The sequence below is a fragment of the Poecile atricapillus genome, chromosome 4, assembly GCF_030490865.1.
Source record: "Poecile atricapillus isolate bPoeAtr1 chromosome 4, bPoeAtr1.hap1, whole genome shotgun sequence".
NCBI classification, from domain to species: Eukaryota; Metazoa; Chordata; class Aves; order Passeriformes; family Paridae; genus Poecile; species Poecile atricapillus.
This window is the reverse complement of record NC_081252.1, coordinates 8,750,239-8,767,655: the sequence shown is the minus strand read 5'-3', so window position 1 is coordinate 8,767,655 and position 17,417 is coordinate 8,750,239. Positions and strand designations below refer to the sequence as shown.

At 38.4% G+C, this 17,417-nt stretch overlaps 1 protein-coding gene across 1 annotated transcript; it reads left to right on the top strand.

Moving 5' to 3' along the window:
- Positions 1 to 3: 3 nt before the first annotated feature.
- On the top strand, positions 4 to 16,749 carry BBS7 (Bardet-Biedl syndrome 7). The gene is made up of 19 exons (XM_058838595.1): positions 4 to 506; positions 662 to 727; positions 1,943 to 2,005; positions 2,759 to 2,934; positions 3,544 to 3,730; positions 4,424 to 4,496; positions 5,416 to 5,532; positions 6,376 to 6,506; positions 7,082 to 7,166; positions 8,561 to 8,663; positions 9,236 to 9,428; positions 10,402 to 10,476; positions 11,548 to 11,613; positions 12,551 to 12,690; positions 13,663 to 13,827; positions 13,902 to 14,011; positions 14,122 to 14,225; positions 15,645 to 15,768; positions 16,082 to 16,749. Exons 1-19 carry the CDS (start codon positions 471 to 473, stop codon positions 16,213 to 16,215), a joined length of 2,148 nt encoding a protein of 715 aa, XP_058694578.1. The 5' UTR covers positions 4 to 470; the 3' UTR covers positions 16,216 to 16,749.
- Positions 16,750 to 17,417: the final 668 nt, after the last annotated feature.

Genomic DNA, 17,417 nt, shown 5'->3' with positions numbered 1-17,417 from the left:
TGACCACAAGGAGTTGCTGAGAACCGGGTAAGTGGGAATGTGATGGCAGCAGCGCTGTTTAACATGTCTGTGTATGCTCGTGCCCGCACCGACCCTTTCTGAATTCAGTGTATTTACTCTGGGAAGAGTAAGGATTTGTTTTAATTTATTTTTTTAACCTCAGACTCCGTGCAGGGCTGGAATTTTTGGCTTCGTTGTTAAATAAACCATTCCTCCCCTACGGTTCGGCAGCGAGCCCGGGATCTCCCTCAGGGCCGTTCCCAATGGAGCCGCCCCGGGGCGCGCCCCCTCGCCCCGCCCATCTCCCCGCCCTCCGCCGCACACCAGCCAATCGGAGCGCCCGTTTGGCCGGTGCCCCGCCCCCCGGCCGCCCGCCCAGCCAATGGGAGGCGGGCGCCGCGCGGAGGTTGCCGCGGTGACGGGCGGCGGGCGCGCCGTGCCGCGGGAGGGACGCGCGTCCCGCGGGAGCGATGGAGCCGAGGCTGGCACGCGTGGATTACCTGCAGGTGGGCCCGGCAGCCCCCGGCAGCGCCCCAGCACCGGGGCGAGGCGCCACGGCCCGCCCGGGGCCCAGGGGCGGCCGTACGGCGCGGCCTGCGAGCGGCCCGAGGCGCGTCCCGGCTCTCCGGGCCCCGCTCAGGAGCGTCTCTTCCATCCACAGGTGGGAGTCACGGCGCAGAAGACGATGAGGCTGCTGCCCGCCTCCGGGAAGAAGGCCACGCAGAAGGTACCGACAGCCTGGTGCTTCGCTGCCTCTCCTGTCCTATGCCTCATCCTATCGTTAATCATCTCCAGAGTTTCCTTAGGTATAGGACGTCATAGGGAAAGACTGTGCAAGCCCATTTTGGGCGATGAGAAAACCTCTTTTTGGAAAAAAAATAGGAAAAAAAATATGAATTTGTGATTGGAAAACTTCAGAACCGGGAAGCAATTTTTGTAGTTTATGGTATTGCTGAAACCAGGAGGGAGTTCTTCCACGTTTCTCTATTTCTGTTTTACTAACACTTAAGACTAGAGGAAATGGCCTGGAGCTGAGACAGGGGAGATTCAGATTAGATATTTAAAAAATATTTTACTGTTAGGATGGTCAGGCATTGGAATAGGCTGCCAAGGGAGCTGGTGGAGTCACCATCCTGAGAGGTGTTTAAGAGGTGTCTGGATCTGGCAGTGAGTGCCATGGTTTAGGGGTTACAGTAATAATAACTTGATGGTTGTACTTGATGATCTGAAAGATCTTTTCCAACCTTGGTTCTATGAAATACTTCTTTTCAATATTTTCTTAATATAAGTTCAAATTAAGGAGACGTGGTTAGGGAAGCTCAATAAAAAGAACCACTTGGGATTTTTTCATTCAATAATAAAGTCTTAGTGTAAAAACACAACTCTTCCCAAATACATCACCTCATGGTTACCGATGTTTACAAGTAGAAGCAGGAGAAGGATTGTAAGTGCCTGTACTTGAAATGCTGTTCAATGTCCCACCTACAGCATTTTATATAGGTCTTGAAAGTATACTCCCATATGTAATTAAGTACTCTAGAATTCTGAGTCCTTAAATATAAGAAAATATAAATTTCATAGCAGAGGGAATATTTACAATAGAATGTAGTGACAGGATGAGGGGGAATGGCTTGAAACTGACAAGAGAGTAGGTTTAGATTAAATATTAGGGAAAAATTCTTCCCTATGAAGATGGTGAGGCACTGGCACAGGTTACCCAGAGAAGCTGTGGCTGCTTCATCCCTGCAAAGAATTCAAGGTCAGGTTGGATGTAACTTGAGCAACCTGGGATAGTGGAAGGTGTCCCTGCCCTGCAAGGGGTTGGAGTTGTGTGATCTTTCCCTTCCAATCCAAACCATTCTGTGATTCTATGAATATAGGAGGAGCATTATTTAAAAACATAGTTGTAATAAAAAAATAACAATGTATTATACTTTTGAAGGTGGTTGTTGGAGATCAGGATGGGGTCGTTACATGTTTTGGCATAAAAAAGGGAGAAGCTGTGGTAAGTGAAAATGTTCCATTTAAAATTTTGTATTTTAAATGTTCTTCCCAGTGAACCTTGAAAGTCCATTTTTTATTGACATGGCAAATAAGATGCCTGGACAAGGTGTCTGGGTAGAACTGTGGACTGGTGAGAGCATGCTGATCTCATGCCTGGTCAAGTACAGGACCTTCCACAGTTAGTCAAAAATGTGGATCATCACCAAAAAAGTAATTTCTACACATTTTGCACTTCAGTTAAGTTGGGCTTAAGCCTGGGCAGATACACAGTTATTGTAATGGGACAAAAACCTGCAGAGATTCATTAAATCACATTAGGGATTTGGACAAATTGATTGCTTTTTATGCCCACCTCAATAAAAATTTATTTTCTTTCATGAGTTTTCTTCTCCAGGAAGTTCATGGTTAGCTCATAAGTATTCTACAGCAATAGAGATAAATCAGTGTAGACTTCTGGAATAAGAATGTAACATGTGAGAGGGAGCAAGTTTGAGTTTTTCCCATGAATGAATAAATAACACTAAAGTAATGAAGTCTCAATTTATGATGTTTTCAAGATTTTTAAATTTATTTACTGATAAAATGCTTGGTTGCTCTGTGATTCTGAAGATAAATATACAGATTATTTTTGTCTGTGTACAACCCATTGCATCTTAGGCTTGCCAGAAATTGTAAAGAAATTTCTCATCCTCTATGTTAAAAAATTACCATAATTATGATATTGTGATGATGAAAATTGCTTTTTTGTTGACAGCCAGTATTCAAGACACTGCCAGGACAAAAGATCTCCAGACTGGAGCTGGGAGGAGCTCTTAATACACCACAAGAGAAAATTTTTGTGGCTGTAGGATCTGAAGTCAGAGGTTTCACAAAAAGAGGGAAGCAGTTTCTTTCCTTTGAAACTAACCTTACTGAAAGCATCAAAGCTATGTATGTATGATTTTTGCATTTTTTTTGAAAGCTGTAGCAGATTGCTAGTTTATGATTTTGCAATTTAGCAAATTTCTGCAATTGTAGCAGATTGCTAGTTTATGCAATAATTTTAAGCATATTGTTTAGGTGATATTAAGTGCCAGTCCAGCTTCAGCTTGTGTTGAGACCTGTAGCAGAAATTTGGAATATCATGGAGAAGTATTGGAAGTGTAGGGGGAATTGGGAATGGTCTGGAGGTACTCACACTCAGAGCAGTGCAAAATCTACGTGAGCAGAGCTGGAGTTATTGCCACAGTGTGTCCTGTCCACATAGCTCCTGGAGGAAAATCTTTTTTTGCATTGTGTTGTAAGATTCTGCCATAGACAAATCAGCATAAAAAATATAGTAATGAAATTTCTATAAAGATATTCTAAGGGATTTACCTGAAGACAAAGTAGAAATGTGAGAGCTCTAGAAGCCACAGGGTTTTAATATTTATAAGGAACTCTAAAAGCTGGAACAGCTTGCAGGGCCCCATAATACCTTGTAGCTGTAAGCATAGTAAGGCGTAAAAGCATTACTCTTGCTGCAGCAAGATGCTACAGGAAGTGTTTTGTTTTCCTCAGGTACATTTCAGGAGCAGATCTCTTTCTCTGTGCAAGCTACATCTATAACCATTACTGTGACTGCAAGGACCAGCACTACTTCCTATCAGGAGATAAAATCAATGATGTTCTCTGCCTTCCTGTAGACAAAGTGAACTGCATCACACCAGTGCTGGCGTGTCAGGACAGAGTCCTCAGGGTGTTACAGGTTAAAATGCTTCCTTCTTTATGTTTTATGTGTGGATGCTATGGAATGGCAGTAATTATGAAGGGAATATAATATCAGCATGGCTTGAACATCATAAGGATCAGTGTATTTTGCCTTACTTGTCAGTGTTACTGCTGGTGCATTCCCTGTTTGTTGTTTTTTTTTTAAAGTAAAATCATTATCGTAAACTTGCAAAAAATGAGGATTAATAAAACCACTGTAAACACGCTTTGGACTTTATAGATGGAAGTAGATGACAAATTGGTCCCTTCTAACTAAAAGTGCTCAAATACACATTTAATTTGCTGAAGTCTTTATCACTTTGGGAATTCTTGCTCTCATAAATTGCTGTTGTGACAAGTCTTGAGTGATACTAAGCGGTTTAACATATTAAATTGCCAGATGAGTTCCTGGATCATTTTTGATGATAACAACACATTTTAAGAGTCCTATGTTTTATTTCTACAGACTTCACCCTGGTTTTGGCTTAGAAATGGTTCTCCCATAGGAGTTTGAATAAGTAAATCTTACCTTTTAGTGTGATCCATAACAATTTTGTCATTGTGGGGCTTTGATTTGGTAAGCAGCTTTTGGTATGCAGTGTTTTGGGGTTGTTGTTTTTTGTTGTTTTGTTTGTGATTTTGTTTTGGTTTTTTTAATAAATTCATTTAAGATTGTTCTCTTTGTCATCAGGGATCTGATTTGCTGTATGAAGTAGAACTTCCTGGACCACCTACGGTTCTTGCTCTGAGCAATGGAAATGGGGGTAACAAGATTTTGAATGTACACATAATTATTAATACTATTTTACTATATTTTAAAGATTTTGTAGCTTGTCTTTGTTAATTATTTTGTCTTGATATTTAAGCTGATGTTAAAAACGCAGCAGAAAAGTGACTATGTGAGGTAATTTTTCTACCTATAAATACACACAGAGATATGACTGTTTTAAACCTGAATTATAGTCATATTTAACTGAAGGCCTCTTACAACACTAGTGAGATCTGAAGGGTCTCATTGTGTAAAAACAAACTGGACTTTTGGGGGCCATGTGCAGGTTTTGGGTTTGTGTTTGTCTTACACATGGATTTCCATAACTGGAATACATGGACAGACGAGAATATTGAGTAGAGCTAACATAAACTAAGACTGGAAGGTTCAAACTTAAAATAGTTTGGTCATCCTTCTTGCTAATCTGCTCTAACCTCATAGAAATCGCTTTAGGGTGTTAATCTGGTGCTTAATTTAGTTTCAGTTAGATTGTGGGACAAACATGCAGAGCTGGTTTGGAAAAGTAGCTCTTAGTTGCTGAAATTTTGTCACAACATTCACTGCTGGGTGTTTGTTCTGAAAGGATTTCTCAGTTTTTCTTTTGTAAAGTCCAGTGAATAGCCTTTATACTTCAGCCTAACTTTGCTGAAATATGTAGTCATAGATTCTGACTGGTTTTTAGGCAGAGCTCCAGTGCAGGGTGCAGCCAAACACAGAACAGTGATAGCCACAAGGAAATGATCGAGATGGGTGCAGTTTTCATGGATTTGTTTTCAGGTTTGAAGCCTGACAGTTCTGTTGCACATCACTAGTTCTGTGTTTCCTTTTCCCATGGGCTGCAGAGTGTAACTACACGACATTTGGAAGTTGGTGTGCTTGATTTTATCAGTTTTAAATTCAGTTTCTGTGTTTAGGTGATTCTGGGGAAGAAATTATTTATGGGACTTCTGATGGGAAATTGGGTCTCACCCAGATTACTGGTACCAAGGCAATACCAAGGTGGGAAATTGGAAATGAAAAGAAGAGAGGAGGTATGTGTCTCAATTTCTCACTCTAACTTTCCAGCATACCTGAGGCTTTGTTAAGAGTAAGGTAATCAGGAAATCTTATTCACAGATAACTTTGGAGGCATATTGTGGTTATGTCAGTATGTGATATTAATATGACTAAGGTCTCATTAATTCTTCTGATTTTCTGGAAAATAATTTTAATCAGTTTGTCTTGCTTTGGGTTTTGTGCTCGTATTATTTCAGAATTTTCAGAATTTTAGCAAGCTTTTGCTTTTACACTATTTTTAAAGTTGCATTTGTAAAACTGTGTTGATTAAAATATGTTTGATTGAGATGTTTATAAATTTTTCTATTTCTAAGTGTGGGTATATTTGGCAAGTATACCTGCAAAATTTACCAGATGTTCAGTAGTTTTAAGGTCTCTGAAGAGTCATAATAAAGGGTTTTGTCTGAAGGTGAAAAATGTCTCTATAATAAGGAATCAAAACTTTCCCAGTTTTAGCCTTGGTGTGCTGCTTCCGGAACATCTGTTAGCTCATACTGCTTTGTAAAGGAGAAGGTCAGGAATGGAATGTATAAATACATTTTTGTTTCATTATGAGAGCTATCACCACATTATATTCTTAAAATGCTTCTTAGTATGTCCTTTATCTTTCTATGAAATATGGAGCCACAAAAGCTCCTTGAACCTGAAGCACAGGGGAGCAGAGGACTTCAGCCCCGAGGACTCATCCAGAAATCTCATTATTAACATCTTAAAAGCTGGCCAGGAGTCTCTTTCTGTGTAACTGAGTGTGGCCTTTATATTATTGTATCATAAACTAATAAAGATGAAGCAAATAGCTTTGTTTTCTTCTTCATTAGGTATTCTGTGCATTGATAGTTTTGACATTCTGGGAGATGGAGTTAAGGAATTACTTGTTGGACGAGATGATGGAATGATAGAGATTTATAACTTTGAGAGTGCTGATGATCCTGTGCTTCGACACGATTATGTAAGTCCTCATTCTTCATACACTGCTGGAAAAAAAGACATTAATTAAAAATAAAAATCTGTATTTCAAAATTTATGTGATCATTACTGCTAAAAGATGTGGTTTGTTTTTAATTTAAGAGGTTTGTAATGTTGACAATGTGAACTTGAAATCAGCATGGTAACATGCAAGAACCAGAAAGTGAAGTAGTTGTGATTTGAGCAAAAATCAAAATAATGTAGAGAGTGTATGTTAAAGTTTTGGCTTACTTGACTGTTGGGTGAAACCTAATACAGAGTTTCTCTCTGAGTGAAAAAAATTAGAGTTTTGTGTACAGTCTGTGATTTACAGGCTAATAAATGGAAGCTGCCAGGGCTTCACTGAGCATAATTACTTTGGTTATCAATTATTTAAAATGGTAATTGGATCCAGAGGGATCATTTCAGTCAGATTGCTAATTTATGCTGGAAAAACACTGTCTGACAGTGTTTTGCTTTCAGCTCTGCAATGTGTTTGCTGTGTGGAGTAGAATCTTCTAAAAACTTCTAAAATGGTGCAGTGATATTTTCCCTCTTCTTGAATGTGTTTATTTGAAGGCTTTATCAGAGAGCATTGCATCAATCCAGGGTGGCTGTGTGGGAAAAGATGGCTATGATGAAATTTTAGCAGCAACATACTCAGGTAAGCCTCATATCATTGACACAATAAATGCTATGTGTGTGGTGAGGTGATGAAACGAAGCAGGTTATGTTGTTAGTGCAAGTCACATCTCTTAGAATTTTGTGTAGAAAAGATCTCTTTTGATTTAATATTTACACTTAAAAAACAAGGTTTCCTACACTTAAACTGTGGGGATTTTATATTTTAAGCTATTCATCATGTGTAACACAGTGACTGGCTGTATTTTGGTGTAAACTGCTGCCTTATTGTGAGGAATTAATGAGTATGTCTGAAGGAATGAGTTATGATTTTTTAATATATATGAAAAATGTTGATATACAAATATTTATTTTATTTTTCTGTTTTTTACACAATTTCATTCATTTTCAGCTTCACAGTGCCTTAAATGGAGTTGATTCTGATGTTAGCTCCCCCATGTGAGGCATCTCAGGAGCTCCTCTGTAAGACTTGAGCTATTGGCTTGTGTGTGACAGAGGCCATGATAAACATGCTGCATATGTCAGCTGCTGGGAGCTAAAATATTGCTAGTTCTCTCTCTTTAGTTACCTTCAGTGCTAAAATTTAACCTGTTGAAACTTCTTGTAATGAAAATCATGTCATTTTGGCAAGATACAATCCTCAGTCAGTTACTGAGAAATAATGGTGTTCCGAGTACCTCTTCTAAACACTTCTGAGTGATCAAAAGACCCTTACACCTGACCTCAGATGAATTGTTTGGTATGGCCACAGTACTGTTGCAGCCTAAGTCCTTTGTGGCTTCTTTTAGTGGGAATGTTATAAAGATCCATGGATCATAGAAGAAAGGGAAAAAGTGAAAGCCCATCTTCCCCTGTGGGCTTTCAAAGGTGAATTCTGGTAGGATGTGCACTAGACTGATTTTGGCAGGGAACCAGAGCTATAGACACCTATTCATTTCCTGCATATCATGCCTGAGGTATCAGAATATAATCAATTAGTATTTGCTTTTATAAATAGTAATTTAGTAAGCAAAAGTGTAACTTTTTTCAAGCAGCAGCATCCAACCTGTAAGCCCAGTTAGCAGCATCCAGTTTGCTATAAACACATTGCACAGCTTTCATTTTGTTTTCAGTACTGCCAGTAATTCAAGGTTTTGTCAGAAAAAGAGAGGTGAGAAAAAAATCCAAATGCTCAGTTAAAAACTGTGAAAGAGGAATTTATTGCTCAAAGTATTTAATGAAAAAAAAAGAGTAATGATTTCCAATTTAAGAATGAAACACATAAAAAATTATGTGTTTAGGATTAATCCTCAGAAAAGGATTGAATTGGGCTCAATTCTCTCTACCCTGTGTGGAACAAACATCACACATACAATAGCTGAGTGTAGAATTTTCTTTTTAGCTTATAAGGAATATAAACTTCATATATTGGTTTAGGCTGGCTGACAGGACTGACTACAGAACCTGTCCATAGAGAAGGTGGATCAGGTGAAGAACTAAAATTAAGTCAAGAAATGCAGACCAAGATTTCATCCTTAAGGTAATTGCGCTAGAAAGAAATTTAAATGGAAGAATGGAAATGTTAAAAGCTGAAATGTCATCTCTCCTTCCTATCTCACTGGATTTTCTTTACTATTAATATATCTAGAAGTAGAATCAAAGCTTTTCAAAGTAGAAATGAATAGCAGCCTCATTTCATGGTCATTTTCTATCTTGCCTTCACATGATGATGTGTTAATGCTTTCTGCCTCAGTATCAGCAAGATAAGATTCCTTTCTTCATTGCTGCTCCATAGCTTCTAAATGATGGCAGGAAAAAAGTCACTACCATATTATTCAAAATGCATTGTACTCTTGAAGGAAAAAGATTGTCCTTTCCTGTGTCTCAAAAACCTCTTTTGTCAGGGAACATGTAAAATCCATGTGTCCATGTGACAGAGTTTATATTTTATCTTTGCTAAGTATGTCGAAGGGGAGTCATCAGTCACTTCTGGCTGGAAAATTGAGGACAGGAGATAAACAGGATTGCCTTGCAAGTTTAAAATACTTAAATTTTAGGGTAGCTCTATAGCTGCCTTTTTTAAAGACATTATGAGTGGTTTCCCGTTTCTAGGAATGAATTGGAACAGTTGCAGATAAAAGTACATCAGGAGCGGGAGAAATACCAGCAGTCCTCTCAATCCAGCACTGCAGTTTCCTCAGTACCTGCCTTCAGTGTGAATGACAAATTCACACTGAACAAGGATGATGCCAGCTACAGCCTCATCTTAGAGGTGCAGACAGCCATAGATAATGTCCTGGTGCAGGTCAGTGGGGCTTTGTTCTTGTTGGTTTTCTTGATGCCTAAAAAAAACACTCAGAACTTTTCTAGTTCAAAAAGCCAAGTTACAGCCTCTTAAGGACATGTTTGTTAGGGAACAAGTACAATAAATTTGTGCTGAGAAGAGCAATGTTGCCTTACCAAAATAGACCAAAGTGCCTGCTGTAACAGAAGATTTCTTTATAATTTGTTTGCTTTTGCATGTCCTTATTTAAACACCAGTTAAATGAGTTGCACATCCTCAGTCGCCAGTTAAGTGCCTTCTGTAGTGGAAAATTAATTTCAGAATGTTATGGGCCACCTGTTCACTTTCAGTGTGGAACAGCATCTGATTTGTGTGCAGTTGGGGAGAAATACTCCTGGCCATCACAGCAACCGTAATTAATTATTCCTCTTACTGTATCAGCTGAAATTAAGGCCATCTTTGGTAGTCAGAAAAGTAGCAGTAGTAAATTACCTTCTTTTGGGAAATGAATGAAGAAAAAAATATGACAAGGAGGAATTTAGGAGACGACTTTTCTATAGCAAATGGGAAAGAAGTACTGCAAGATTTTATTTTTCACTTAATCAGATCACAGATCGCTTAAAAGGATCACAGAGCAATGCTAAGCTACAGCTAATTTGCCACTGTATAATATCAGATGTTTCCACAGCTAAATGGGAAATAGTGAAATTGTTTGATCTACCTTTCATGTCTGAAAGCCAGTTGCAGATTTTACACTAAGGTTGTGGTAAGCTAATGCCTCAGGAGATCGGGACTCTGTAAGGGAATAACAGAAAGATCATCATGTTACTCCAGGATTAAATAGTAAGCTGCATGTCTGTTAGGCTTTTGCCTCTGAGATGAAGCAATCTCCTTGCCTCTCCCTCATTGCAAAGATTGATGACAGAGGATAAATGCACTTGGAACTACTCAGGGACATAAGCTCTTTATTTTTCCTTCCTCCTCTGTTCTGCAGAGTGACGTCCCACTAGACTTGCTGGACGTGGATAAAAATTCTGCCGTTGTTAGTTTTAGCAGCTGTGATTCTGAGGTGAGTGAAACAGAGGAGGTGATGGCTGTAGAGATGGCACAGTGAAAACTCTTAATATTGTGTAATAAAAATAGAACTTGGATTTATATATCCCTGATTTAAAATACATTCAGTTAGACTCCTCAATGTGGAGAGCACAGCTTCATTAGAGATACTGCAGAATTAGGAGTTAATTAGGAGGTCCTGCATAAGGCAAACATAAATATGTGCAAAAATATCTGCTGTCTTTTTGTTCCTGAGGAGGATTGTGAGAGACACATTCAGTGTTGCTCTCTTCTCTGGGTTTCATGGACTCCTGTACATTTACTTCCAAGTAATTTAGGTGAAGAGTGTTACATTTCTTACTAAGTTAATTTCTAAAAAATATCTTTAGAATGTGACAGTTCTGCTGTGCGGGAAGTAAAATGTTTGTGTTCCTTTTTTTTACATGTAATAACTACAGACTTAAATAGTTACAGAATTACTACTGACACTGAGGGCTGGGGAGAAAAATCGAGAAACTACCTTAGGATTTATGAAAATCTTCTGTAAAATATTTTCCCTTCTAACAGTACTTTATTTTAGTTTTAAGAACTGAATTTGCACATCATTGTTCTGCCCTGGAGCACCCAGAAATCAGCTTTTTATTTTAGGTTTTGTGCCATTTATGATGATTAACTTAGAGCTTTTTGGGGTATATTTTCTTACTGATCCTGCTTTTGTTTTTGAATGTTGAACTAATTTTTCAGATGAAGGGGGCAGGCTGACATGCATTTTTCAGATGAAAAGTAGATATATATGTAATCTTTGTAGAGATATTAAAGAGTGTAAGAGGCTTTGGTTGTATTCTCCTTACAGAGAGATTTTTTTTTTTTTAACTTTATGATAATTAAAGCTAATTGGAACATTCAGGAGAACCAAGGGTTGCTTTTTTGTATTTAACTCCTGTAAATAGCTGTACATGCATTGCAAAAACTTGACTGTAACATATCCATGGTTAAAACAGATCAATAGAAATTATGTGAATCCACATGCCTATTTTGTATTATTTTCCTGTTAAGGTTTTTCCTTTTTTTTTCCCCCTTTTTTCAGCCAAATAGCAACTTTCTTCTTGCAACTTACAGATGCCAAGCAAATACTACAAGACTTGAACTTAAGGTAAAATCCTCAAAAACATGTTCCATAAAATTAATGGTTAGTCCTGCTTTGGAATGGAGAATTCTCTACGTGGATCAGTCTAGTTTCTACTGCTGCTTGTTTCCTGAGACCTTCTAATCCAGGGCTTGTGTTCCTTTTTATTTGTCTTTAGGATTTCTAAGGGCTTCTAAAAGTATGTCACAGGAGAGCCTGGGGTCTCTTTGAGTGTCCCAAAGATGAAAGCAGTGGGGACACCACAGATTGGGAAAATACAGGATTCTGAAGGCAACATGTGGAACTCAAAGCTGAGGGAGGTGTGGGAAAGAAAGCTCTGGCACTGTTTATCCTCTGAGGTGTCTGAAGGAAGTTACATTGGGAACTAACAAAAGAATATAGACTCTGTTTTTGAGAGGAAGCAAATCCTGTCATCCCATGTTTATTATACTTAAATGCATGTGGGCGTTTTGGAGTTTATTTTTAAGGATCCACCAAATTTTATGGCAACCACCACGAGAAATAATGAAGGAAATCCTGGTTAGGAAAATGCTGAGCATGCACACAGGCATGAGGTTTTCTCTTTTTTACTGTAGCCTCCTAATCTGATACATGTTCACATAAAACTCTCAATTTTGAGCCTTTTTAATTTAACTGATCAGAAAACGAGTTAGAAAATGTTATTTTATTAATATTTAATTCATCTAATACAGCAGCACTTCACTGGACTATGCTCCATTTAGTTTTAAAATTCTGCTTTATTTATAATGGCACTACAAGTAAATATAGTACTCTAAATATTCTTTGAAATACTAGAGGCTTTCTTTGAATATAGATTTCTTTGCATATTTATTTATTTATTTATTTAAACATATACTTTGAATATTCACTGAATTTCCAAACAGTGGTAAAATAATCTTTTCCCTTTTCTTCTTTTCTGTGGGTCCTTCTTTCCTCTCTGCAGGTTCGCTCGATTGAAGGACAGTACGGGACACTTCAGGCGTATGTAACTCCCAGAATTCAGCCAAAAACCTGTCAAGTTCATCAATATCAAATTAAGCCACTTTCACTTCACCAGAGAACTCATTCTATTGACCAGGACAGGTATGTGCAAAGAAAAATCAATGCCTTTTTCACTTGGAAAAAATGACACAAGCCAGCTGAAACATTTGCTCTATAAACTTAAGTATGCAATTTCTAACCCCTAACCTACACTTTTGAGCCTGTAGTTCCATTTCATGGATTTCTTAATAGAAATTATAGATTAAATGGGTTCCTTGCCATTCTTGTTTTGGGGCTATTTTTTGTTGTACTGCCCTGGGTTATAGTTCAGCCCCATGTGTTAGTGAGCAGAGGGTGTGGTAGAAAGGAAACTTTCCTCCCTAGGTAACTGTGTCTTTTCAGTTTCAGCCTCGTTCTCTGCTCCACCCTTTTCCTCTAATTTTTTTCTCACAGCTAACATGGCCCCAAAACTGAGCCAAGACTTTTTTTTTTTTACCTTTATTTCTCTGTTATAGGAGTTTAGTATTTTACACAGTTTCTGATGGATTTTTGCCTGCCTTCAGCTAACATCTCGTGTTGCCTCCAAGGATTTGCTTCTTCAAACCAAAACTTAAAGACTGAAGGGAGGATACCAAAGGCTTCAGTGTGCAAATGAGCCTCACTATGCCTTGTTCTTGATAAAAATGCTACATCTGGGGTTTACAGCATGGGAGGCTCTTGAGGCTCTTTCTTAGTCATATTTGCTCTTGTCGGTTATTTACCTTTGTCCTGAATTTCAGGTTTAACAAGTTGCAATGGAACATCAAAACCTTCCAATTTGTTTTTTTTTTTTCTAGATCTGACATGCCTTGTGGGAGGTGAAACTTCAATGTGCATGGACCTTCGCATTTTCAAGTACAAAAAACCAGCTGTATTCTGCAATATGTATCTATACTTAGGGAGAGACCTTATTTTTTACAGGGTGTTGATTAAAAGGAAACCACCAGGTGGAACTAAACTTTTTTTACATGGACAGTGTCCCTCCTTCTTAACTATTAACTGTGCTTTTTCTCTTTTAATTTCACAATGTCCCAGGCCCATGAATACACTGATGCTCAAAGGCCAGTTCAGTTTTGCTGAAATTCACTCCTGGGTGGTGTTTTGCTTGCCTGAGGTGCCTGAAAAGACTCCTGCTGGAGAGTGCATCACCTTTTATTTTCAGAACACTTTCCTGGGAACACAGCTTGAAAGTACCTACAGGTAAAATACGATTACTAAGCCTAGTGCACTCATGTGTTCAAGTTTATTTATTTAAAATTTTTCTTCTTGTATAGAAAAGGTGAGGGATATTTTAAATCTGACAACATCTCTACAATATCCATCCTCAAAGATGTGCTTTCCAAAGAGGCCACCAAAAGGAAGATTAATCTCAACATATCGTATGGTAAAAATTCTTCTCCATTTTGTTGTCCTTCAGTTCATTTGTTATTCCCAGAAGTGGAATATGTAGTACTCATTTACTTGCTGTTTTTTTTTTTTTTTACTCCCTGCTAGATGTAAATGAAGAATCTGTTAGGCACACATTAAAGCTTATCCACCCTAAATTAGAGTATCAGCAGCTGCTGGCCAAGAAGGTTCACTTAATAGATGCTTTGAGAGTAAGTATTGAACTCTTGGGGTTTGATTTTTAATGGGGGGGGTTATGCTGTCAGATACCAAACCATGGCTCAAGTCAGGTGTGTGTCATGTGGGGATCTGTTCCCTTTCTGTTCCCTTAAATAAAATTAAATCAAATTGAAGCATGTATTTTAAGTGTCTAGGAGACAAATTTCTTGAAGGAAAATCCTCTTTTTTGAAATATAACTAGTGAATAGCACGTAGGATCACTGAAGATGCTTAAATTGGATGGTAGAAGGGCAGCCAGCTTTATCAGCTACTGTTCTCTCCTAGCCTGCTGTTATTTTCCAGCCCCTTCTGCCCCTCTTTCCACTAACATTTATACTTTTTTAGATCATCCAGGCCAGGTGCAACTTCTTTGCTTTGGAACTTCATCCCAGTGTCTCATAATTTCTGAATCATCTGCTTTTGAGTCTTTTGCCTAATACCCTCCTCAATGGCCTTTGAGAGGTACCAGATAGGCAGCTTGTCTCAGTTCTTTTTCCAACAACCAGGATTTTCCTGTCAAAAGCTCACCATCATCCAGTTGGTATTTTTTATTTAAAGGGAGGGGAGGTGAAAGTGTTCAACCAGTTCTCTCTTGTCCTTTTGCGGGAATCAAGTACTTGTCAGAGCTCTTTAGAAAAGCTGGCTACCAATGAGAACAGTGAAAATCTTTATTATCACTAAAAGGATTTTACTTGGGCTTGATTTGGCAAACCAGGGATGTAAAAAACAGTAGAGAATTTATTCTTAATGCATATTGTGTTTGTGCAATAATAATGGTGTTGTACCTCCTGCTTGTTTTAGACAGCAAATCTTCAATAAATTTTTTGGTCACTCATTTTTTGGATGATAACTTATTGACAGGCAGTAAAATAATCTAATGATTGATGAAAGCAAACTCACAGTGCACAACATAATTACTTCTTGTCTAGAACAGAAGTTCTTTTCTCTGGAGGATGAAAAGATCTATACTACCAACCATCCTAAATTGGTCTGCTGATAGACTGAGGCTTTTTAGAAGAAGCCTTCAAAACTTTTTGCTGTCACAAATTGAGTGATACTTTCAGAGTTTACTTTTATCTTCAGACTTCACTGTGTGCTACACTTTTTTTAGGAATTCACTTATTCTAAAAACGAAGGTATGGTCAAGGTTTGAGTCTGTATGGTCTGTTCCTGTTCTGGCTCAGAGCTGGAAGCTGTAATACACAGGATTTTGAGAATCCAGTCTATAAAGTGACATCTGGCATTTCATTAGAAGAAAATGAGGCTCTCTGAAAATAACATTTCCTATTATAGAAGGGGATTGTCTTCCCTTTGAAGTACTTCCTTCTGACATATCTAAGCTTAGTTTGTTCTTACTTGCTGTTGTGATAGTTACCTGCTGTTAGGTCTCACCATTTTAAACTGTCTTTGAGGAATTACAAGTTCATGAAGGCAACGTGGACTTCTTGCTCCCAAAATACCGCAGCATTTTGGAAGAGGCAGATCAGCTGCTTGAGGAATACAAGAGACAACCTGCACATCTGGAGAGACTTTATGGTTTGTTGACAGTTCAGCTTTGTTTAAATGGGGCTTAATGTCCAGAGATGTGGCTGAAATAGACAGCAGCTTATATTTAGATGATTCTTGTCTTTATGGACATGGTTAAAGATGGTGTTCAAATTCAGGATGGCATTTAGGAATGTATAAAAGTTAAGTGGCTTGGATGTGTTTACAAGTAAACGATTGTTTAAAACAATGAAGTTAAAGAAGTCTTCTAACAACTGGAATACTCGATACATAATCAGGAGTTAACAGTAGAGAGAGCTCCTACTGAAAACAAATAGTAATTCCTGGAATTTTACCTTTACAGGTATGATCACAGATCTCTTCATAGATAAATATAAATTTAAAGGCACGAATGTGAAAACCAAAGTTCCTCTCCTTCTGGAAATTCTGGATGGCTGTGATCAAGATGGATTGATCGCTTTTTTTGATGCTGCCTGACAAAGAAAAAGCAGAGTAATTTTTCTGCTTTTAACCAAGGCATTTCAGTATCAAGTCAAAAACACTTTTTTGTTGTACTGTCAGCTCTTACGTTTTATTCATATTTATTTTCATATTGGATACAGTAGTAAACTTCATGCAGACTGTTTTGTATGTTAACTGTATGCAGAGGTTTTATGTACAGTGTTAATAGCTCAAGAAAGATCAGATGTAAATACCAAAAGTCCTTTTGGCAAAACTGTTTTCACTACTCTTTAGATGACATGGAGCAGCCTGTCCCCCCAGCTGCAAGAATGGATGAAGAAACTTGTTTCCAGAGACTTGGACAGATTTGGAAGAAATCTGTGTGTTTAAGTTGTACCTAACTTAGTTTTTCCTGTTGTGTTGAGAATGTAGTGTGAGAATCTCACCAGACTTGATGTGGCTGGTGTGTGCAGAGAGGGGGGAACTCTGAATTTTAGACTGATGATAACTCCATTTAAAGCCACATTTGTTTAGGAATGGATGGCATTAAACTTGCTCAGTGCTTCTCCAGCCTCTCTGTGCTTCATTTCAAAACTCTGCCTCCTTTCTCACTTGATTTTATTTAAAATTATAAGAGATGAAGCAGCCAGTGGAGACAGAGATCTGTTTGCAAGTAAAAAATATCAACTCCATTGGAAGTGATGTAGAATCATCAATGGGGAAGGGACCTTGAAGATCAAGTCCAACCACCTAGTTGTCATTATCACTGTATACCCCTAAACCACATCCCCCAGCACCATATCCAGACACCTTGTACACACCTCCGGGGATGGTGACTCCCCTATGTAATAAATTAATCTATGAATAAAAATTCGTAAAAGGTATAAATAAGATATATATATTTGTAATGATATAAAAATACAAAATGAAAAATCCTTCTCCGGGTCTGGTCGAGATTTCCCTCCGAGAGGCAACAGATTGCAACCAACACCCAGATAACAAACACAAGCAGGCACATCAGCCCAGAAAAATAGACAGGACGAGGGCCATCAGGAAGACAAAGGAACTGGCTCAGAGAAGATATCCATCTCCGGACCTGAACAACGCCCTGCAGATCTCTGTTGGGAAACAATCAGGTCGACAAAAAGACAAGCCCCGAGAAGGTAGTCATCGCCAGACCTGAACACCCCACCTGTCAAACCGTTGTTGGAAAAGCAATCAAAAGAGACAAAGGGAAA